Below are 25,510 nucleotides of genomic sequence, written 5' to 3'. Positions count from 1 at the left end.
TGCAAAGGTTATGCCATTGCCAGCAGTCCACATGACACATTGAATGAGCCACTGCTCCGTGAGCCGGAGATGTTCATCAGGTCCGTCTTGAAGCACAGAGGGCCCTCCCTTTAGATCCTGACATCGCTAAGAAGTCCTTTATGAAGGGAAATCTGCGTGGCTTCTCAACATTTTCCTCTATTTATTTACGACATATAGTATGGCTACTGCTGCATTTTGCAAGTGACGTGATTGGTAATCGGGTGTGTTGGGCTGTCAGCTCAGGGTGCATGATCTTGCCAGCATGACTCAAGTCTGCCCGTGAGCTGCTTCCTGTGCCTGTGCATCTACTCCAGTTGCTCGTATGATCTATTTTAGATTCTTTTGCCCAAGGATGTGTGTGCATCCTCACAGCAGAGAGCCATGAAAAAAAAAGAGGAAAAAAAAGGAAGAGGAGGAGGAAGAGGGGGAGGTGGCGATGTTCACATAATCTACAGGCAATCATGCAAATTCCCCAGACATGGTGCACTCACAGATACTGTGGATAGGAGTGCAGCCCTGGACTCTGTTCAGGCACAACAAATTTGGAATTTTGCAAACGAATGAATGAGATCTCCATCAGGCGTTTTGTGCAGGACAGTATGTACAGAGGATGTGAGTCAACATGTGTGACACTGTAACAGACACTTTTGCTATTTAGCCTGCAGTGAAACCATGCATTTATCTAACTGGATTCATTTATACGTTATGCCGTGGCCAGAGTGCACCGTGTAAAGCTCCTCTCATTGGTTCAGTTCTTTTACAAAGGCGACAGAGCACACTATTTGACATATGTGTGTCCTGACTGTGTGTCTCAAAGCAGCAGAGTCTGTCCGGTTGGGGAAATAACACAAGGCAGCGGCCGAGAGACTGGGCCTCCATTTCAAGCACAGATGTCATGCTCCTTGTGGCCTTCACACATTGAAGAGGCCAAGCCGAATTTGGCATGACCCTGAAGTGTCATCTTGATTAAGACACTCGCCTCATGTCGGCTACCGATGTGGGCTGATATTTGCGTGCCTGCGTTGAGTGTGTCCATACAGGAATATGAAGGGGTTGTTTTATATTTTTGTTTTTACATCAACTAAAAAAAAAAAAATTTGGATTTCCTTTCCATAATCCCACAAGAACAGACATCCGTGAAAGGCAGCAACATTGCTGGTTATTGTATTTGCTGAATGGCGGCATCTAATCTTGTGGAGGCAGTGGACATTTTTAGGGGCTTTTCAGCAGATTTGAGAACAAGGGTCGAAAGCTAAAAAAAATAAATAAATAAAAAATCACTTTTAAATGCAAAGAATCTGCTGTTATTTGCTTGAAACATTTGTATTTCTTAATATTGCACAGATAATTAATATTTACAAAGCTATATTAAGCATGGTATAGTTCCCTAAATCTAAACATAATAATCTAAAATAGTGTTTTTAAAACACCATCACAGAATTATGCAAACTATCTTTACATTTTCTATGTTAAATTGATGTCACAATATCTTTTTTAACCTATTTGATATCTACTGTACGAGAAGGAAATATTTAGTACACAAAAAGACATATCAAAGATATGCAGCATTCATTCCAATTGTCTGGGGATGATGATCCTCTATGTTTGGTCTCTAGAGATTCAGGAGTTTTAAAGCGCTTCAAGAGAAGCATAATAGTGCCATCTGCTGGTCAGTGGAGAAAAAACCCCATAAATCCATAGTATCTCAATTATATACAGTTATAAAAAGGTGATATGTGGAAAAAAACGAAGAAAAAAAGCTGAATATTAATCACATTTTCATCATGTCACACGTGCAGATTTGTAACCGTCAGTTACCATGGCAACAAACAAACAGTCAGAGACTGCAGCTGACATCCAGGGGAAAATGGCAGCTGCTTGTCGAGAATAAGCCAGCCTGGCTGTAGAATGTATTGCACACACATGGTCATTAAGTAGAAAATAGAAAGACATTAAATAAACAGTTGTTACTAAGCCGACCTGTCAACAGGATTGTTAGGCTGTGGAAAAACACATCTATGAATTGCAGAAACTTTCAAATAACGGCCGTAGGGACATGAGTGCAGGGACAAGGTGAGAGCAGTTTGTGTTTGCCTTGCTCTTGAAACATCACTGCAAATGCTCCAAATCAACCATGCAACTTTTTTGTTTGAGTTTCAAGCCTTGCATCTGCTTGGCTTGAAACTCAACCAGCTGAGCAGAATCTAACAGATAAAATTTAGGCTCACCAGGCGGACAGCAAGGCATTTTTTGAAGCAACAAGATGTAAACCACTACAGCAAAGCTAATTTAAAAATGTCTCCTGAAATATTAGTGCATTGCTCCTTTCAGTTATTATACCCAAGATTTCTATGGAAGATGCTAAGGTTCAGACTTCCTTCTTACCCACAGTTGAGGATTCCTCCTGAGATTGGCATAAAAGCTTAGAAATAATAAAGCCCACTGTCAATTGTTAAAAATTTGTACCCACTTCTCTGAACCTCAAGAGTTCAGATACTCCTCAATGTTCCGCTCAAATCAGGGATATTTTACATAAACTGAGTGCATGTTATACGTAAAACTAGGTCCACTCAAGACCATCACTCTCTTTACACAAAATAAGTAGTTTGCTGCATTTTAAATCCAATGTGAAAAGAAGTATGCTTGGAAAGGACATTCAAATCACCATATCATGCAACTCCAGCCAAACGCTTTACTTAGTTCAACTGTATATACCACTAGGCACTGGTGTGACAGCTTTCTCTTAAATATATTGCAGGAAAAATATACAAAAATGTGCAAATGTAGCTGTTATAAGTTTATTTTGAAAATATTTAAGTACAAAAAGTGTTTTCTTCCAGAGAAATAAAGATGAAAAACCCTTTATATTTTTCTACCAGGATGACTCCTAAAACCAAAACTTTATACAGTCTTAAAGATGCAGGTACACAAAAAAAAAATTAAATATAGGCCTAAAACCGGCAAATACATTAGTGAAACTTTTACTTGTGTCAAACAAGCAGATCCCATAAATCACTCACTTCTACAAATACATGCAGAAAGCTTAAACTCCAACCTGTTACAGAAGTCTACACAAAGGAAGCCTCAATGTCAGAAAACTGTTTCTGCACTTATGAATGGAAAATTTAAGACAATCTGCATTGTGTCATTCTACACAGTAGAAGCGTCATCTACTTCAGCGTAAGTAGATGGCGCTGAAAGGAAACCAAACACTAATCATTCCGCACCGCGCAATGATGGTCCTGTATGTGTAAAATAAAGTAGAAAAGATTATATAGTTTTAAAAAAAAATATTAAAAAAATCAATATTAATAAAAACATGAGTATTAAACTGTTAATAATAGAAAAAAGAACCTTAAAATACCAAATAATGTTATCAAAAATGTCACATTATCACATGTGGTGTCATAAAAAAAAGTATCATAATCCCCCAAAATTTGTCACATTAGAACCACAAACATTGAAGTAATGGAAACATTTAGATCAAAGTACAATTGTTACAATGACCCAGTCCAGAACTTTTATAAAGTATCAGGAAGGCACAGGACATATTTGTAAAAATGTTGAACATTTTGCATCAGCTTTCCTCTACATCATAATTATGTGAAACATTGTGTTCACCTGTCATGTAAAATCCCATTTAAACATTTTTGTTTGTGGTTGTTCTTCAACACAACGTGAAAAGTTGAATTCCACTCCAAGACATCAAAATTTCTGATTTTAATAAAATCTTTATCGAAAATATGGCACTCCATTACGCCCTACTTCATGAAATAAGAAATTTGGCAACATTAGAACACTACTTAAATTTAGGGGAAAACCAAAAAAAACACAAACACACAATATTGTAACATTACCAGCTAAGCAACTGATGTGACTACTAAAGATCAGCAGCATTGGTGGAATGTTCAATGCAACTTAAAAACTAAGGCTACTTCTGTCTTGTATTAATAACAATCTGAAAATCAACTTATTTGTTAATGAAGTAGTTTAGGAATCCCCTCCAAAGCAAAAGTTTCACAACAAAAACCAACATGTGGAGAATAAATAAACTCACTGCTTATCAACTATAATACAGAGGAGGAGATTTCGCCGTATTCAGTCATGTGTTAAGCTACAACATCCAGCTCTGCAGAGTAACAATAATGCAGCTGGTAAAACTGCAGACAGCCTTGCCAGAGGCTGCGATTTGTTGATGGATGCCAAGCTTTGCACCTAAGTAGAGTCATGAAAACCAGATACAAAAAATATACAAAGAGTACAACTGTACCAGCAGTGACTATTTCTAAAATATCACAGATAAGAATAAAATCTGGCTAAATACATAGTATAAGGATAAAGTTTGTAATAGAAACCAGCTATTTGAATCATGCTTTCTAGTTAAAGCTCGACTATGATTGATGTTAGTGAAAATATGTAATCAGATTTAATGAATGCGTAAGCAAACTAAAGTTATTAAAACAGTGGATAAGTCCAGTTCACCATCATAAAAATGACAGTTTGATCTAGTGTTTTCCGAAAGCAATAAGGCCAAGGCAGCAATCTTCTCATTTAAATCTCAAAACGCATTGTTGCACATTACTTCCAACAGGTGACCTGTGTGACACCAGAGGTTAAGAACATAATAGTGCAAAAGAGACATAGTTGTCATGTTCAAGTAATATTGATTGAAAAGCAGTGTGATCTTAAGAGTGGTAATGAAAGAACAGATAATATGGCTTACAGGCTGGTGGAGAAAGGCTGGAAAGGTCTTTGGCTATCAAATCAGATGACTGGCAGGTGAGAATCCTGTTGTCATGCCGACAACTGACAACTTTGGGAATCTATATTCAGAAACTTACAGTGTGATTAATAATTTTCCCACAACTATCAAATGACTCAAAATTTAGTTCCTTCTTTGTGGGTGAAAATTACCAATTTTGAATGACAAAACTGAGCCGGGTGTTCTATGAGATTGACCTTGAGGTCCAAAGAGGAACCACCTATGTGAGCACCACACGTCTTACACTGTTCTTGGCTAAGAGAAGTTGATTCTTGGCAAGAAGTGAAAATAATAAAATGATCCCTTTCAATCCCTCCCCCCCACTGTCTTATGGGTCGTCCTCTGGAGTCTGGTGGCTGCTACCTCTGGCCTGTATCTGAAGCCAGGCGTCTCCCAGCGCCTTCGCAAAGTGATCATCAACAGAACCCGTGATAGAAACCGAATTGGACACAGCCTCAGCTTCTTTGTAGTTTTTCCCAAGACTGCGGCGGAAGTGTTCCTCAATGACAGGGTCGCATACGGTCTTAGCTAAAAATAATGTTTTGGAAAAAACAAGGACAAAGACAGAACGGGATTATTAACAAGAACTTCAATTAGAAAGTTTTTTAAAAAAAAAAGGTAATTGAGGAATTAGCCATTAGATGTAATTTTAAAATAGTTACTAGAAAATATTTTCAAGTCAACAAAAAAAGTAAACTTAATTAGTTGTAAATGTAAATTAATTTAAATAATGTGAAACAATATAATTTAAGTGGGAAACTAAACTTTGGCTAAGTTATAAAAGACCCTGTCATCATTTCTGCAAATTTTAAGAGATAATAAGAAGTTCCAGAGAAACATCAGTGGATTTACACAGCAAGTCTTCATGTTCACCCTATAACTAATTTCACATAAATATTCTACTGAAACTTGAAGGCAAAGCAGGATGAGGTTTTCTGCACTGAAAGATCTCAGAACTTTGCTGTCCAATGCCTATGAATTATTGTTTTTTACCACTTAAGGAGAAAAATGTGGACTTGCAACACTGGTGTCTCAAAAATAATGGTTTGCTTAAATGAGCCAATTTAATAAGATTATGAGAATAAAGTAAAAAAATTAAAAAAAAAACCTTACCATTGGTCTTTCTCTGATTGTCAGGCGGGGGAGGAGTGCAGCCATTCATGTGGCAGTGTGAGAGGTTACAATTCCGGTTACTTGCTGGAGCACACGTGATAACAGAGGGCCGATTCTGGGAAACAGGAAAATGAAAATATTCTGATAAGTTTCATACAACAAACGAAAGGAGACCTTGATGAGTATTAATATTTTTGAGCTACTGGGCCTAGTATCTATGATTGCTAAAAAACTTTGTCAATACTTTAAAAACCACCAAACTACTATACTCAAAAATTGAAGCTTCAAGTGTGAACATAAACATTTTGAATAAAGGTTCCAAACGTCTGTTATTTATATGAAGCGATAATTTTGCAGAAGAATGTCAATTTATTTTATGCAGAAGTTTTCTGCTCTGATCACCAAAAATGAACAATCTTTTAATGCCAGAATTTAATTCACAGCGTTGTTCCACAAACTGGTTAAAACTAAATTGAAATGTACTTTTCAATCAACAAGAGCACAACAGCAGTTCATACAATACCATTTACTGATCATTTCAGTCAATACGGACGCACCTGCTGCCGTTCTGCACTCCCACTCATGACAGGCCGTGACACTTCAGGGTCACTGTGGGCTTTGGTCAGAGCCAGCGGCTGGTCTATAGCGTAGGCAGAAATGGTTGCATACGGGTTAGGCCGCTCCACAGAACTGTGGCTCAGGCTCCAGTGCTCATTGCGGTTGTCTCCAGCAGACGGACGAGCGCTGAGAAAAACAAATGGAGATCAAAAAAATCAACCTCACTGATGCATATCTGCAGACACTTTACAGCTCACCAGTAAGCAGAGGTTACTCTTTAAAAAAAAAAAAAAAAAAAAAAAAAGTAGGCTTCCCCAACACTCATTTCAGAAGTTAATGTAACAAAAAGTACAGGTGTGAACTGAGTCAGCAACAAATATTTCTGAATCTCCTTGACAGTTATGAGCCAACATTAGAAGGTGTAATATGAGGATTAGAGAAGCAATGATATTACAAAGAGAAAAAGGGCCATATTGAAAGGTTTTTACCTCAATTTATTTCCACTTCCATTAACATAAATGTACGAATTTCAAACTAAGCTTCAAAACTGCTATGAGGTTTTGACATTTTAGAGGATGTGTTTATTGCATATTGTTTATGGTTCAATCTGATTTACAACTTCTATATGCAAATCAAAACACAGTAAGAAACTTCAGCAGACTTAATTTAATTATGTGACTTCTGCTCTTAAGTGCACTCACAGGTGAGTAGCAAACATTCTGCTCATTTTGGTCATGTGGTCGTCATCACAGTTGAGTCTGTTTTCCATTTGTTCGTCCCCATACTTCCGTTTGTTTGGGCAGTGTGGGGAAGGCCCAGTTATGGTTGGCACAGCAGTAGACAGGGAGGGGATCCTGGACTCATCTGTGGAAAAAAGTCAGCAGTTAATGAATTTAGCAGTTTAGAATATTTCATAGTTAAATTTGAATAACACGAATTTGGGCCATTTCATGCATTTACCAAAAGTGACCAACCAACTATGCAAGTGCTTTGTTTGTGATTCTTCATAAAAATCTGAAAAATTATGGATAGCCCTGACAACCCTCTTTATGAGACTGTCTTGGGAAAACAGAGAATTTTCAGTCAGAGGCTTCTTTAAATTCGCTGCAATACAGAACGCTACAAGATATTTTTTTCTGCCAACAGCCATCACTATCTACAATAACTCTGAAGAATTTGAAATAACGTGAGTTCCAACAACATTTAATTTCTCTTCGGGAACAATAAAATATTTTTTGATCTGAATCTAAATTCCATAATAACCATTCACGGCTATGAAACGTTTTACATTGCATTAAGGAACTTGGAACACCACCTGCAGCAATTAATTACCGCGCACCAATACGCGGTTGATTGTTAAATTAAAAGCAATTGATTGCTACTTGCCAATAGGGGAACGTAATAAGAGCAAAAGAGTCGGGTCACATAAACAGAAATAAGATGTCATATAAACAGAAATAAAAAGGCAACTTTACCGTCGTAGTGCAGTCTCCCAATGTTATTGTTCATCTTGTCCAGGAACTGAGAGTTCAACAGGTCCATTCTAGTACACAGCATTTACATGTACAGGCTAGTTGCTAACGTTGACATTAGCAGGCTATTCTATCCAAGGCAACAGCGCAATAGTATATCCTAAAAAGAAAAAGTTAAGAATGTTATAACACGCTTTAAATCAAAATACTTTAAATAAAAGACATTTCTTAAGAGTAATATTCATTGGCAAATTGTATGTCGTAATAGACTCAAACATCCACGACTAGCATGACAGCTAGCCAACCGCACACCACTAAGCTAGCAGCTAAAATGTTACTTAGCTCTAATTGGTTTATTTTGACACTTCATATCAATAGCTGTATCCCGAAACAAAGTCAAAATAATTGTTAAAGACAATGTCAGAAAACTACAAATGTTGTAAGCGTAATTACACGAGTCAACGAAGGAAATGGCTAACTTTAGCTCAAGTCACACACTAATGTTAGCACAGTCGCAAACTCAGTTGGCTCAAAAAGTTAACATTCAGCTAAAAACTATGAACGACGCGTTAGCGACAATCTACTTTGTTTAATTCAACAAACGTAATGTCAAAAAGAATAACGATAAGCTTCTAATGATACTCACTCAATCGATAATCTTGGTCTTACAACAACAAAACCATAGTTTGTACTGTGCTTCGCGTACTTTCCCATCACAGGAGGCGGAGCCCCAAAACAAAAGACCAGCCCAGGCGTAGAGACGAGACATGTTTATGAATTCACCTGAATCACAATCATGTGATTCGTCAAGCTAAAGTACATTTATAAGTTATGAAAAAAATTATTAGTGGAGAGCAAACAAAAAAAAGGTTGTTTATGACAGTAAATTCAACAAATAGGATAATAACTTAAACACTGTAGGCTAGGATTTTAAAACACAGAGGCTCAGTCACCACCTGAGCCTGCGTTGGATCACACTCTACTGTCCTATGGATATTTATGGAGTATAAACTAGATAATATTTCAATCTGACTTCAATTTGCACTACTGTAAAACAGCCAGTTGGTGTCCCTCTTACACACAGTAAACTCAAAGCAACACCTTTTGGTATTCCTGGGATCTACAGTACGGTACTTGCAAACTAAAGAGACCTTACTACTTATAATCAAACCCAAAATATCGCGGCATTTATATACATTTATATGTATTTATATACAAAAATATATACAAAAGTCTATATTTATACACTTTATATTCACAAAAGTGGTAGGAAAGGCTTAAATGGCAGAAGGAAATAGGAGTAGAGAAAGAAAATGCAAGTCAACAATTTAAAAATTTGCTTTTACACCCTCAGAAAGAGAAAAAAGAATAAAATCTTGAAACCACAGGAACTCACAGCATGTGTATGTAATAATAACAATTATAACATCACCGAAAAATACAAAGTACAAGTTAAAACAAGATGTATTCCAAGGCAACTGCAGCCCAAAGTAGAGTGTATCTAAAGAACACCTGAATATGAACATCTTTGTCTTTTGCATAATTAACATAAATAAAGGCTTTAAAATAAGAGTTTGTGTGTAATTCAAATATGTTGACAGAGTCTATGTGCCTTTTAAGACTGATGATCACTCTCTTAAAATGAAAAACACAATAAGAGGCAGGTGAAAATATTAATTTCAAACTATAAATATTTTACATTAATCTGGGTGACTAAAATGTAAGTAGTACGAAAAGAATAAACATATCTATTGCTTTTTACTGCTCTTGAGTGTCCTTGTCAGAGACTAACTGTGTTGGTCTTTGCTTATATTTGTTTTGATCTCTGGACACCACGAGCTATTGATTAAGTGAATTCCTTCCCAACCATTTTCCATACATTCATCTCTCTCATTATACTTCATTCTACATTTTTCTTGCGCATGCATTCCGGTTTTGTGAATACAAATATCTTTACAAAAACATAGTAGCTCTAGGGTTTGCTAAACCACACCAGAGATTGTTTACTGGATGCATTTGTGCCTCAAGGGGCTGCTGCTGACGTTTCCTCCCTTTCAGTGCTGCCCACAGGTCCAAACAGCCATTTTAGAATTTGTGGCTGACAGAAATGCTCTTCATAGACAGTGGGCAGAGAATCCTACCAAACATGGGTAGGAGGTGTAAAGCCATTGAGATGTATAACCCGGATACCCCCTTGCACCTCCACTGGAAACCCCTCAATTTTTCATGCTGTGGTTCAGAAAAAGATGATGTCTGTAAAGCAGAAAATGGGGGAGGGGTAGGAAAATCAGGCATGCCACTGAGAGAGAGAGAAACAGAGAGAGAGGAGAGAGGACGACAGGAGGAAGGCACAGTCGAGCATCATGTGCTATGCTCAAGGAAAGCACAGGGTGAGGGGATTGGCTGCTGGAAGCTGTAGCGTCACTGCCAGTGAGGGAGAGCTTGGAGGATGCTCTGCAAAGCTGGGAGGTACTACATTCGTTAGGAGTTTGTACGGAGACCCCAGCCTCCATCCGCTACACACTCACATCCAGGAGAACCCTGCAGGATAAATTTCCACACCCACCTCTTGTTTACTCCTCTCCAGCCATGAATTACCTGCGCCGGCGTCTCTCGGACAGCACCTTCATTTCCAACCTGCCCAACGGCTACATGACAGACCTTCAGAGGCCTGACCCTGCTCAACCTCCTCCACCTGCTTCCTCCACCCCTGCCAAGTCTCCAACAAGCGGGTCGACACCTCCAGCCGTTTCCCCTGCTCCTGAGAGGAAGCCTCAGACGTCTCAGTCGACCAGCTCTGGCTTCTTCAGCTCCATCACAAATGTTGTAAAGCAGACAGCTGCCTCAGCAGGGCTCGTGGAGCAGACCCAAGTCACGACACCCAAGAAGTTTAAGATTCTGCTTGTGATCGATGAACCCCAGCAGGAGTGGTAAGACAATTTGTTTCCATTTCTAAGTAGTTTATTGTGAGCTATTTTTGTGAGTTATTGTTGCTCCATCCTTAGTGTCAGTTTTCTTTTTTATCTCTCTCTTGGGTATCATGTAGTTTTGTAGAGATTAGAAACTACTATAACAGCATTTCTGTCAAATGCACAGTAAATATTGACGGTTATTGTCAACTGCTGGTGTTCAGTTACAGCCAATAATTATTGAGCCAGAATATTCTAGTTTTGAGGAATGGTCCTGTAATGACATAACACCAAGATGGAGGATTCCCGTTTTTCTCCTTCGTCTATTTGTTTTACTATTTTGTTGCATTTTTCTCTTCTCATACATCATTTTCTGGTGTTAAATGTGGCATTTTAATGATGTCATCACTTTGTAACATGGTATGCTACACATATGTTAAAGCTGCTGTGCCACAGGTTGTGCTGAACCTAAAATGAAGTACCATTTTTTTCCCCTCTTGTTCCCTTCAAAGCACTGCAGTGTTTTCCCTCAATCAGTGGGGTTTCCCCCCCCTGCTCAACAATTGCATGTCACAGGACATGCATTGCACATTTAAAGGAGAAGCTAAACGTAAGACATTGCAGCCCCTGATTGACAGCAGCAGTGTAAAATAGAATGAAGCAGAAAGAACGTTAGATGGTTGTTGTATCAGTTTCCTGTCCTGCTCCAAGAGCAGACCTTCATGCCATTAATATGAAGAAGCTGGGGGAACCTTAATTATTTCAGCCTAATGGTGTTCAGAGTCCAGGGGGATCTTGCTCAGAGATAGGATAAACAAACGTCATTGTCGGCTTGATGGACTCAAAATCGATAAAGTGAGTATATTTCTTCTAGTAGTATGTAGCAATATTACTATGCAATTTTAATACATGGTAATTGAATCCTAGGCACAGAGCAGATTTTTCTGCTCTTCAGTGTGTGCTGAAGTATTTGCCTCATTGCATGTAGTTTAATTTAGATTTTTAAAAAAACAGAAGACTTACTGAGACATAAAGTTTGACTCTAATCCTGAACCAATCACATTGCAGGAACTCAATGCATAAGATGTGGTGAAGATGATTTTGTAAAGTTAAAATGGATCATAAAAATGGGGAAAAAAGATTTAATGGACTTTGACCATTAAAAGATGCTTTCTGCAGAGGTTTTTGCATGCACCAATCCTCTACATTCACAATTATGGTCAGAAAAAGAGAAACTATATAGTGAGCAACAATTGAGTAGATGAATAATGTCTTCTGTCAGAGTTCAGATAAGAATGGGCAACATGATAGAAAGGCAACAGTAGCTGATTGAATGCCAAATTTTGATTCAAATTGACTGCAGCAGCTTGAAACCATACCGGGTGTAATTCACAAAGGCTTGCTGGAACAAGACCAGGACAGATTGGAAAAAAGTTTATTTGTTTCTACTAGTCTTGAATTCAGTCGCAACATTTAGATGTTAGTGCTGAGATTTGGCTTAAACAACATAAATAAATCCATCCTGCTCTATTTCCACAGTTTAAATCTGTGGTGGTGTAATTGTTTGGGATTATTTTCTTGGCATGCTTTGAGTCTCTTAGTCCCAAATTAGCATGTTTCAAATGCCGACACTGAGAATTGTTGTTCACCAGGTTCATGATCCCTTTGGACCACAGTGTACCCATTTTCTGATGACTTCTTCAGCAGGATATTGATATTCCTGCTGGTAGATGAGTACACTAGCAGTGAGGAAATTATGACATGAGGATGTAGGAACCATTCATCTGCAATGATTAGTTCAGACTCTTATCTGCAGGATGGATGCCAGCCATGTGTATTCACGTGTTCTTTATTGCTTTAAAAAAAAAAAAAAAGAAGTTACTTTCTGTGAAGAAGGAAGGCTCACATTGTGGTGTTCAAATGTACTCACATCAGTATGCAAACTGATGTAGATTATGTCAAGTGAGATTTCTGTGTGACCTCATTCTCACTGTTGGTTTTTATCCAGATCTGCTCTGGATCAGTTTCTGTGAGCAGTTTGTTGCTCTGACATTGTTTTTGTTCTTATTGTATCAGTCTCTGGTGCTCATAGCCTGTTATTTTCCTTAATGTGCATCAAATGCGCAGTCATGTAGAAGATGTGCTAAAATAATTAATTTACAGGGCTTCCTCTGTCTGAGAGATGCATCTATTTTTAATGACAGCTCAGTAGCACTACGCAGAGGTGTTTGACTTGGTTTGGCTTCTTTGGGTTGTTTTTTCAAGACCTTTCACCCAGTGGTTCTGATTCAACGTGGCAGAAAAAAATATGTTGTTCCTATCGTGTTTAGATAATGTAACAAAACAGTTTGAAATGGTATCCTTTGAGTACGGAAAGAAAACAACACCAAATACAGCTAAAAAGGATTAACGTTAGAAGATTACTGATGCTTAAAAAGATAACCAGTTTAGTATTTTAGTGCTCCTATTGGCAGGAGTGAAATTGTTCTAAAGTACTGAGCTGTTGGCAAGCCCAGGGAGGATGAAACAGCTCTTTATTTTCTTATGGTTTTGGCAGGAACTCATGTTCTCAGTGTTGTTGCACATCTTGAGTCTGAGATTTATGATCTTTAACTCACTATGCGACTAGCTGTACGTTAACATTTTTGTGCATCCTGCCAGAAATTAAATCAAAAAGGACCCTGCTTGCTTCCTATACTTTGAGAGAAAGGTATATTCAAGGTTCAGGAATTAAGGAAATTATAGTAAAGTACTGTAAGTTAATGGGAACTGTTGGTAAAATTTGGTCAAATTGACAGAAACAGTAAATTGTTCATAATGTAGTTGTAATAAATATTGAACACAGTGCTAATATTTGTTTAGGCAGGAGAATTTAAGAAAACATATGGAATTTCATTAAAGAAGTTACAGAGTTTGTATGGAAAAGGAAATAGGAACATTGAATAATGTACTAATGACGTAATAGTGTTTCTTGAATTTATTCCTTTTAGGATTTTTTTTCCCAATAAGGTATCTTGACTGGAATGTTTTCTTATGTTGTACTTTGCTGGTGAGACAACAACATGTGGTCTGTAGATGATAAATACAGCATTAATAAGTAGATCAAGAGAGCTAGATCAGTCCTTGGTTCATCCCCAGATATTTAGGGCCTCTATGAATAGGAAAAGGAGGTCAAAAGGGAAAACCACCCACCACTCAATGTTTTTAAAGAACTAAGAACTGAACATAAAAAATACATTTTCGACCACTGAATGTATATTATATATATACTTGTAGTAAGATGTGTCGTTTTTATCGACATCTTGTGTAATAATTTTGCAGCAAACACTGGGCAAATGATAAAAATGTAATGATTCAAAATAAATCAGAAAATAGAAACTACCTAAATAATCTTTAAGCTGTGAGTTTGTTATGCAATACGTTCGGTTTTACATAAGTAAGGTTCAGAAAAAAAAAAGATGAAATGGGTTTGCTGCCATGTAGAAGCATTCTGTCATACAGCCAATGTCTAATGCTTTAGATGAGGCTACCAGTCAGCCAGACAGGTTTAGCTAGTTCCAGGAATGCTGTGTTATAAATTACTCCTCTGACAAGAGCAGCAGATGAAACACTGTTACTTATGAGACTAATGGCCGTGAAGCCCTGTCTTGCTCACTGCAATTCAATATGTTGTCATTTAAAGTACAGATATTGACAGATTGTTGTGATTTATCAAATGTTCTGATCTATAAATTTCACCTTTCTAACTGAATAACAGCAGAAATGTGCCCTGTACTGGGAGCTTAATCTTATGCAAACATAAGGGGGAAACGAGAGTGGAACAGGCAAAATAATTAGACATTAAAATTCAGCAAGGTCTACTGCTTGCCTAGGTCTTGGGTGAAACATCTGAATGAAAGATTCTGCCACACTACCGTGTGAAATATTTAATCAAGAGAATTGTTTTTCCAGATTAATTTTGAGAAAAATTGAAGAAACTAATTTATTGATTGACTTTTTTATATCGTCTCATTTCTTAAGATAACCGAGCTTGCTAAATGTTTGAATATTCCATATAAAGCAGACACAAAACTGATTTTTCTCACTGTGTAGCATTAAGTTAGATTAGACTTTTTTAGTTGAATATGCAATAATGTATATATTGTATATCTGTTTTATGGCAAATCTCAAATTGAGAAGCTTGTGAAAAGATATCTAAAATGTTTGTTCCAGGCTGTCCTCTGTTTTAAGGTTATTCTGCCAAACACTAAATAAATGTATATAAACATCTGAATCTAAAAATTTAAAAATGCTCCAATTATTCTGGAATTAGAAAACAAATAAATTTGGTAAACCTAAGTAGCATAAAAAACAGGCTTATTCCAACTTAATGTCAGACAGGGAGAGAAAAAGGGCTATTTGTCTTTTTATACAGTCAGCGTTAATATTTAAATGCAACTGTGCATGAACATTTCAAATATGGAATAACATTAACAGCTTAAATCAAAGTCCTTCCAAAATCGGAGGACCTACCTCCTGTGGGGAACTGATAAACCTTTCTGCATATTAATCCATGCACTAAAGGATTGTTGAATGTGTTACCTTTGATTTGTATGCTATTAGTTGTCTTTTCCTCAGCGATACTGAAATGAAAAAAAAAAAAAATAATCACCATATGTTACACCATCTTACTCAGCCTCATGCTGGGAAAGATTACTATTTAGATAGCAGGGAGGAAATCATATGCTTGTTTTCTTTGTGCCCTTTTCTGGTTGCTGCTCATGGTTTTCTCACTGTATGTTGAATTGCAAGCGTTGATGCTTTTCAGCTTTTCATGTGCGGGAGTTGTAATTCATATTTTAATACCTATTTTCCTTCCCATGCTCTAAATGGGCTGTGACAGAATTATTCAGTTGTTTTTCCCTTGATAAACAAGCAGCAGCAACAGGAAATGTGACAGAAGAGCGACATAGACTAACGAGGAAAAGGATGGAAGCGATTTTAAAGTATATTAAAAAAAATTGTAAAGACTAAATTGCAAAATAATGTATGTTTATCAGATTTCTTCTGGGATGAGCTGTCACCACACACAGTACAAAATGTACCACTGCAGTGTATGCTGTTAGTTTAAGGGCTGAGCTGTAGAAAAGACATGCCAAAATAAAGGATTCTCCATGGCAACTCGAGAAAATTCATGGGAAAGACTGTTTTGTAGAAAACCCCTTATTTGGTTAATATTGGCCTTTACTTTTGTCAGAACGTATGTTGTTAGGTCTTCCCTCTGCATATTAATTTGTCACAACAGTTTGCTTGTAAATGAAATGCAGTGAAATTTATTGGAATTGAGATGCTTTCAAAGGTGACTTACATATGTTAAAATAAATCAAATTCTGTCATTACTGAACAGTCTCTTGTATTCACAAGCGCTGAATTATGAGTGAGGCAAAGTTCAATAATTTTCTGGCATCTTGAAATGTCACGTTTTTTTATTTGTATATACCTGATTTAACTTTTACATGTTTGGAATGTGAAAACCACAAACTTCAGTCTATTTTATTAGGATGTTATTTGACAGACTAGCACAAAGTGGCATGTGATTGTGAAGAGGTTTTCACATTTTTCACAAATGAAATCAGAAAATCGTAACATGAATTTACATAAAGCCCCTTTATACCTTGATTAAATCCAGTGCAGACAATTGCTTTGACAAGACACTTATTAAACTCAAAGAAGTAAGTGAGATCCAACTGAGGTTCAAGGAAACTCTGGAGGAAAAAAAGGAACCTCAAGGTTGGGAAGACGGATGGAGCTAAATACAGAGCAGTCCTGAAAGAACCATCTGTCATTGGCTGCAAAAGACTTGAGACTAGGATGGAGGACAACAACTGGAAACATACAACCTGAGTGACATGAGAATGAGATCGAAGGACATTCATAGGTCTGAATGGCACTGTAAAAGTCGAGACCAAAATCCAATTGAGAATCTGTGACAATGCTTGAAAAATAAATCAAAACAAATCTGGACCATGTTAAAGTGTTCTGTAGAGATGTATTCCAAAGGGGTTATAGCTGTATTTGCAGAGAAGGGTTGTTTTTGCATAGTGTTGCTTCTGGGAGGCTGCCGCAATATTCAGACTTTTTCATATTAAAATTTCTTAGAGCCATCAGTCATATTCTTTTCACAGTTATTCTCCCTTTTGTGTTGTTTTGTCACATAGGAGCTAAACTTCAGTGCCGGTGAGACATCACTTTTCTTAAATATACCTGAAAATATCATTTGGCTGTGAGCAAGGTTCTGTAGAACTTGACTGAATGGTGAGGACTCAGTTCAACAATTTGATTGATTCAAGAGTGTTGTAGATCTAAAAGTTGCAAGACACTGGTATTCAAGGACTGGAGTTTTAAAATAATGATAAATTATGTAGTTTATGAGCTGACACAATGTAAAAAAAAAAAGACTACGTATGAAAGTTCCTGTTTTCAAGTGCTTTTCAGTAAATTTGTGTTTATTGGTTGCCAGAATGAAGTGAGAAAGTGTGAGCTTTTCTGTGTTTCAGCAGTTTGAGAAAAGCACAGAAGGGGGCTTTTTTCTTCTTCTTTGGTTCACTCAGCAAATTGCCATTTATTCAGCAATGACTCACTTTTCTGCTTGTTGCAAAGTCAACATAATCGAGTGATATGTTCACACTGGATGTGGCATTTACTGGACACCTGTAGTTCTGTTGTTTAGTAAAAAAAAAAATGCTTTTTCCTCTCTACCAGGGCAAAATTATTGAAAGGAAAGAAGGTTCACGGGGATTATGATATCAAAGTGGAACAGGTATGTTTAATGAAGACACTTTGATCCATTTCATGTGCTTATGCACCAAAAAGAGGATTAAATTTATTCTCCCTGTGTTACGTTCTCCCCTTTTCTGCGTTTAGGCTGAATTCAGTGAGATGAACGTTGTTGCCCATGCCAGCGGTACCTGCAGCGTGAACATGCAAGTCCTCAGAAATGGCACCAAGGTTGTCAGGTCAGACAAATAAACTCCAAATGAATCTAGTGTGCAACTGAAACTCTTTGTTTTGACTGTTCTGTGTCCACCCACAGACTGACTCACCCACAATGCTATTATCCCTTGGCACAGCTTGGTTTACATTTCTATTGCTTTTCCATTCTCCAGGTCCTTCAAGCCAGACTTTGTTCTCATTCGCCAGCATGCCTTCAGTATGACCCAGAATGAAGATTTTCGCAATCTGATCATCGGTCTGCAGTATGGGGGTGTTCCAAGCATTAACTCCTTGGAATCCATCTATAACCTCTGCGACAAGCCGTGGGCAGTAAGTGCTGAAGCCACGTACTGGAGTTAAAAATCTATTCTGCATTCTGGTTTGCATGGTTGCATTTTTTTTTAATTTCAGATTTTATAAATTTCCTTTCCTAATTTTTTTCCCAAATTAATTACTTATGTGCACATCCAGTTTGCTCAGCTAATCAACACCTACAGGAAGTTGGGACCTGAGAAGTTCCCCCTCATTGAACAGACCTTTTATCCCAACTATAAAGAGATGGTGAGCATCCTATTAGATGCAAACTTGTTTTACTTGTGACAGTGATATAAAAATACAAAGCTTCAACAATTAATTAAACAAGTAAATGTCTTTCTTAATTAGGTGAGCATGCCCTCATTTCCTGTTGTTGTAAAGATTGGACACGCTCACTCTGGGATGGGAAAGGTATAGTGACATGTCACTTGTTTTTGCTTTAATTCTTGTACACATATGCTGCCTTGCAAAAGTATTCATAGCTGCTGAAGTTATTTGGAAAAGTCAATCCAACCACAATACTTATAATTGTAACAGTTGTGTTGACAAATGGATGCACTCAAAAGTTGCAGAATAGTAGCTCTAGAGGACTAGACTTGGATGATCTTGGATATAAAGGGCTCCTTTGCAGTTCTGTCAGTAAGTTTAGTCTCATCCTGCTGAAAGGTAAACTTCTACCCCAGTCTCAAGTCTTTTTTACATTCCCACAGGTTTTCATTTATGCTTCCCCCATCATTTAACTCCCTACATCTTGCACATATTAGTTTTTGACCAGCTTCCCCGACCCTGCAGATAACAGTATGATGCTACCACTAACATGTTTTGCATGTGGTGCTAAAGGTTCAGTTTTGATTTTATCTGTCCAGACTTGTCATGCTGTGCGCCCTACATGGCTTGACACAAACTACAAACTGGACTTCCAAAGACTTTCTATAAGAGCGGCTTTCTTCTGAGTTCATATTTGTTGAGTGACTAAGACCAGTCCAGTAAACAAGTTTTCCAAACAGAGCAGTGGATTTATGCAGATCAAGCCCGAGTATGACTACTTTTGCAAGGCACTGCACTTGCTTTTTTATTTAAGCGTTCGTTAATGTGAATAAAGGAAGATCATAGGACCACCTTATTGCATAAGACTATGAGAGACATCTTTTTTACTTGACATTTTGTGTGTACAGGTGAAAGTAGACAACCACAGTAAGTTCCAGGACATAGCCAGTGTCGTGGCTCTCACTCAGACCTACACCACCACAGAGCCTCTCATTGATTCCAAGTATGACATCAGAATCCAGAAGATTGGTGCTGACTACAAAGCTTACATGTAGGTATAACTAAGCTGTTGTTACTCCTCATCAAACCGAACAAAACTAATCTTTATTTTTTATTTGTGTTGTACATTCATCAGGAGAACGTCTATATCTGGAAACTGGAAGACAAACACAGGCTCTGCAATGCTTGAGCAGGTCGCCATGACTGACAGGTAATTCATTCCTATTAATGTATCAAATATTAAAGCTGAATTATGTCATAAAATGTGCTTAGTTTCTTAATTTAAAAAAACATATTATTTTGAATGTCTGACAATCTCTTCCGCTGATAATCGGAGCACATTGTGTAATTTTTCTCCCAGCGCTTCTGAATCATATTTTGATTATGTTTAGGTACAAGCTATGGGTGGACACCTGCTGCGAGATCTTTGGGGGTTTGGACATTTGTGCAGTTAAAGCTATCCATGGGAAAGATGGCAAAGATTATATCACAGAGGTAAAACTCTGAATATCAAATCGACACCTGAAACTTCCAAACGAATCATTCTTTCGGAAGATATTGAACTGTTTAGTAAAATAAATATAGTCCCATTAAAACCTGCAACTATTGTGTGCACAGATTTCAAAATTTATTTTAATTAAACTGGTTGATTTCATGACACAGACTCTTGGTTTTCAAATTTCCGGAAATGAATATACCTAATTGGTCCCTGTAAAAAAGGCTTTGTACCAATAATGAGCAACTCCTGAGCAGAACTACATGCAGCCCAGGATCTTCTTGCAAAAACATTTGAATAATAAATAAGTGCATTATTCAATTCTGCCATTTACTGCTTCAATAATTGTATCGCATTGTTCTGTGACATTCCTCTGCAATAACCATCTCCAATGTGGGGCAGGTGGTTGGTTCCTCCATGCCGCTGGTTGGAGAACACCAGGCTGAAGACCGGCAGCTCATTGCTGACTTGGTGCTGGCAAAAATGAACCAGTCAGCTGAGGGAGAAGCTAATGCTCCCCAGAGACCCACAACCATACAACCATCCCAGGTATGAAAATACACTGAACAGAGCATTTTTTGTTTGTTTTTTATTTCTGTTCTGTTCTTGAGCTAATCACATTTAAGTGATCTGTTGATACTAATGTATCTACTTCTTTTTTTTTTTTTTTTGCTTGTTTTAAACGTGATACAGGGAACTGGCCAGAAAGGAGAGATTACTGGCGAACTCACTAAGAACGGTGCTGGGCGTCCACCTCAAGGTTGCCTGCAGTACATTCTCGACTGTAATGGCGTTGCAGTGGGTCCAAAACCAGTCCAGGCCAACTGAGACCTGCAGAGGGAAATGTTCTCTCAGAGTCTGGATGGATGGCGATGTGCCCCCTAGCTGTGCAGACGTGTTGGTGAATGTTGGCAGCTAGAATCAGATCTGGTTGGTGTGAGCTCGCGGTACAACTGCAAACTGGCCTGGCCTGTGTTTTTTCTTAACTCTATGCAGTGTCAACATGTACTGTCAACCTGTCCACCTGTTGGTTTGTGTGCTTGTATAGGCCACTTGTGTTTCAGCAACCGTGTGTTTTCTTATTTTCTTTGAGCCTGTTGTTGATAATATAAAATGAAAATTGTGCCTACACTGAGTTCAGTGCTGCTCTGTGCTAACTTTCTAACCTGGCTATGAAGCTTTTATTTCCCCCTAACACTGTGTCTTCAGTTTATTTTACATAATTTGGTGTTTCCCTGTAGTTATTATTCAAACTGTGGGTAACCATGGAGTTTGAACTTGTATATCTTAATATGTATAAGATAAATGTGTGTGTATGGTTGTAGTAGTGAATATTTTTGTACTTATACTGATAGATATTTATTTTTATTTGTTTGCATGACTGACACAGACAGGTGCAAGTCTTAAACGTCTGATGATGTGGGATGTTTATCTAACATGGCTGTTAAATCGCTGTGTATAACTAAGCTGTGTTTTCTGTGATTCTACATTGTGAATGTGTATGTAACAACAGATGCATATTAAGAGATTCATGCAGTATTTTCATTTTATTCAAATCAATATTTCCTCATAGAGTGCTGTCCCTAGAAATGAGATTATTTAGCAGTAGAATATAAACTGAAGCCCATGTAATACAAACTAAAGATCTATTGAAGATTTTATAATGTAGAAGGATTCTAAACACAGAACTTCACTATAATTGTAGAATTTTGAACCAAAGAATATAGTATTTAGTGTTAGTCTTTGCTCTCCAGAAACTAACAGTGTAAATAAGAATAAGAGGACTGTTAATTCTGCTTGTGGGCGGTGCAGATTAATGCACTAACAGTGGTACAAGCTGATAGTTATCCTTTCTAAACCCCTTGTTTCAGATCTGATTAAGTATCAAAGCTCTGTTTCTGCTGTTTGGAGGCAAAAATTATTTCTGATAATCAAAATGTGTGTTATGTGTGAATATTCATCCGAAAAATGTTAATTATGAGGTCCCGCTTATACCATTTATAAACCACTTTATACCACTTTATAAAAGCTTTTGAGGAGGCCTTTTTATTGCAACAGTTATTGTTCTGAGGTCTAGTGTCGCCTTATCTGGCACTGCTGTGCTCAGATTACTGCCATTGCTGGGAGTTGATGGAAAGTGCAATATGAAATCTTATTTGTTTCGATTCAGTATGCTTACAGGTGCATCTCAGTATGTTAGAATATTATCAGAAATTGCATTTATTTTTTTTATTTGATTCAAAACATAAGCTCACATAGGCAATGCATACTCCATTCACTCAAATTTTCATGGCTTAAGATATTAAGGAATCTACTCCAAAAAATTGAATATAAGCTGATATGCTATGTTACTGCTATGTTACAGCCTACAGAATCATGGTAGAGAAGGCTGAATTGTCCAGTAAGCCACAAATGATCATTGCTAAATAAGCTGTCCAAAGACTGCTAAATATTGAAGGAAAGTTGAGTGGAAGGAAAACATTTGGTGCAAGCAACAGTGATAAATGGAGCCATAGAGTTTGTTGAGAAAGTCATTTAAGAGATTGGGGAAAACTCACAAGGTGAAGTCTGCAGCTGGAGTCAGTGAGTCAATCAAGAACAACCACCTATAAATAAATGAGAAGTAAAATTGTTCTGGGGATAAAAGGTATACAAAAATAATACTGCACTTTTGGAATGAATTACTGAATAAATCAGACTATTGATTATATTTAAATTTACTGAGACACAAATGTATACATGAAATCAGCTCTTCCATTTAAATATTTTTTCAAAAAGCGATAATCACCCACACCCTGAATAGTTCTTTTTACTGAGTGGCTTTTTGTTCTACTGTCTTTATGTGCTGTTGTCCAGTGGTTTACTTCAGAAGGCCATCTCATGTATCCAATATCCTAAATGGTGAAAAAAAACCAAACTGTAAAATAACAAGAATCTTTTCAGCAAGCTTTGCGTGCAGTTCTTTTTCTAAGCTGTGATAAGTGCCATTGTTTTATCTGTGAGTGTATCCCTGTAGAAAGCCATGCCTGAGGCTTTATGGACGTGTTGTTCCGTTTATTAGGAAATATGCCATGACATTGTCCAGCGGAGAGACACAAGTCGGTGATGGCTACGTTGTTCGGCCTCAGTTTGGAAACTAAATACGTCTGAGCTTTGTCATTTGGCCTTTGTGTTGAGGTGATACTTCTGGCTGCAGATTGAAACTGGAACTGAGGCAGCAACTTTGAGAAGCAGTGTTAAGCTGTAAAAACCCAGATCTGGAAAAAACAATAATGTGTGGACTCTTTATGTCACTGGCAATAAAACTTCCTTTGCAATAGCTGCTTTGTGTCTTGATGTGTGCTACCATTAATGTTTTTTGTAAAGGGAATATTTAGACCAACATATCTACTTTTGTTTGCACATTTAACCCTCCGTTTAGGAGAGCTAAAACAAACTCCCAGTCATCCTTGTGAAAAAAAATTTTCTTTTAATAATCCATCTCTTCTGCAAGGCCAGATTCTTCATTTTAACACTGTGCTCAGCAAAATTGAATCAAGGAAAAAAATGTCTAACATGAGAGAAAAATTAACTGGTTTCGAAACAAGTAGGACTTTAGGATCCTGGAATAACCTTCTCAAAGCCCCAACATTTAGTCCTGTGGAATCCTACTAATTAAAACAAAAACTATTCAAAATGATCAAATATACAACAAATGTTCAGCCAGAACTGAAAGCAGTATATATATATATAGTTATAGTTATTTACTAACTCCCTTTTATCCAAGTATTTGAGCCAGAAAGCATTATTTCAGTTGTCTTTTTTTCTCTTATGATACCTTGATTGTCTTTATGACTCAAGGCTAAATCTCTGCCTACTCTTACGAGACCTGTCCACAGAAGGTTGATGGCACTGCAGATGCCTGCCTGGGACAGCAGCGACATTAACACTGCAGACAATTCAATGGTACTACAGCTGCTCTCAAAAACCTGCCACGTTTATCTCATAAAAGGTCAGCAGTCTTTCAGCAAACATCAGCAAGCTACTCCCAACAGACACAATCTGTTCTGCAAGAGGCATTTGTCAAACATCCAGATGGTGCTGATGTTTTTCCCCCATCTTAACAAGCTGACTGACCCGGCCTATAAGAGGTGCAGAGCAGCTCTGAGCAAAGTCAGTGTTTTTGAAGTTCCAGCTGAAAGGCTTCCGTCTAGACTCCTCCCAGCTGTCTGCCAAGCTGCTGCTCTACATGAAACAAGTTGTGCCCTATGGGGGGGGAAAGGGACACAGTTCTGACCATCTGCTGAAGAGCACAGCACAAGACGAGCACTTGAATCCTTTATTGAAGTTAAGTAAAAAGAGTCTCTGATAAATATATTTACATATTATGGGAAGCCTTCAATCCTAGCAAAACTCGATCTGAGATTTTTCACGACACCTATTACCTACAGTTGTAACACACAGGTAAAATAACATTAACTGTAGCAGTGGAAAATTTTACAATTCAATTTAACAATTATCATTTGAGACTATTTTAGATCTGATTATTTATCTCTAATAAATGTGCAATCCAGTGCCACCTTCTGCATGAATAGTGTAGGTACAGCATGTTTGCAATTAATATCCAGGGATCTGAAACGATCAGAGATCCTGCACGGGAATAAAATGTTGTCCACCACAGATGAAACTTCAGGTAATAGACATAGATTCCCACAATTCACCATTAATTACATTCTTTTATTCTCTGATATTTCGGGCTGAAAATCCAAAGAAAAAATTCCTATATTTTCAGTTTAACATAGCATGTGTGATCATCTGATAGGTGCAACTCAACAAGTAAAAAGCTGAGAATTTAAGAAAAAACAACAAAACATAGGTATTAATCAATTTACTGAAAAGTTGACATGCATTAACACGACTTCTGCAGTGCCATGTCACTAGAGAACGAAACGGGGAAAAAAATCCAGGTGAATTTAGGAATTTTTGTTGCCATCTGGTGGAGTGGATTTACAAGTCAAGAGGTCTGCAGCATCTTGGTTACTATGGCAACTTTCTGAATCCCACCACAGATCAGCATCTCCTGAGCTCTCTGTAGAAATTATTCAACCTCTATTGTGGCAATCAACATTTTTTTTCATTTTGTACCGTACAGGTGTAGGTTTCTGATCCAGCGTCCTGGTCAGAGCTGAGTTCTTTTACTGCAGAATCATGACTAAATTATTTTACCATGAATATGACTGACAGCTTTAGTTATTAGCGACCAAATAAGAACTGGAGGACATTAGACATAAGTTATCATGGGATTCTGCACAGAGTTTGTCATGTCACATTTGTTTCAGGAGTCTTTTTCTTTCCCCCAGAGTCTGCTTTGCCCGAAGGGAACGCTGCTGTCCAGTCCGGTCCAGTGAGTCGTGTCCTTGCTGTCTAGACATGAAAACTCACTCACACACTCACCACAGTGAGAAGCAACATAATTAATGTTGATCATGTTTTAAAAAGAACATTTGCTCCAATATTGTTCTCAACCCAAAAATATGCCTTGAAAATATCTAATTGTGAAGTACGACATGTAATTAGAAAATGAGTAATTATCTCTTTTGAGTTTTAGTCCCTAAATAAAATCCAGAGTGACTCAGAAGTAATTTTC

The 25,510-nt window shown here is 37.5% G+C and overlaps 2 protein-coding genes across 2 annotated transcripts; one reads left to right on the top strand and one right to left on the bottom strand.

The window, feature by feature from the left end:
- Positions 1–2,799: 2,799 nt before the first annotated feature.
- On the bottom strand, positions 2,800–8,679 carry vgll4a (vestigial-like family member 4a). Its single transcript, XM_044120250.1, has 6 exons — positions 8,573–8,679; positions 7,930–8,086; positions 7,156–7,318; positions 6,454–6,640; positions 5,897–6,011; positions 2,800–5,311 (listed from the first exon to the last, which is right to left on the bottom strand). Exons 2-6 carry the CDS (start codon positions 8,009–8,011, stop codon positions 5,112–5,114), a joined length of 747 nt encoding a protein of 248 aa, XP_043976185.1. The 5' UTR covers positions 8,012–8,086; positions 8,573–8,679; the 3' UTR covers positions 2,800–5,111.
- Positions 8,680–10,247: 1,568 nt separating this feature from the next.
- On the top strand, positions 10,248–23,203 carry syn2a (synapsin IIa). Its single transcript, XM_044120195.1, has 11 exons — positions 10,248–10,856; positions 17,577–17,634; positions 17,739–17,830; positions 17,981–18,137; positions 18,279–18,368; positions 18,471–18,533; positions 19,298–19,440; positions 19,525–19,599; positions 19,781–19,883; positions 20,287–20,433; positions 20,578–23,203. Exons 1-11 carry the CDS (start codon positions 10,516–10,518, stop codon positions 20,710–20,712), a joined length of 1,404 nt encoding a protein of 467 aa, XP_043976130.1. The 5' UTR covers positions 10,248–10,515; the 3' UTR covers positions 20,713–23,203.
- Positions 23,204–25,510: the final 2,307 nt, after the last annotated feature.

This window comes from Gambusia affinis, linkage group LG01 (assembly GCF_019740435.1).
Source record: "Gambusia affinis linkage group LG01, SWU_Gaff_1.0, whole genome shotgun sequence".
In the NCBI taxonomy this organism is placed as follows: Eukaryota; Metazoa; Chordata; class Actinopteri; order Cyprinodontiformes; family Poeciliidae; genus Gambusia; species Gambusia affinis.
The sequence above is the reverse complement of the archived record's forward strand: the minus strand, read 5'-3'. Positions and strand labels throughout refer to the sequence as shown.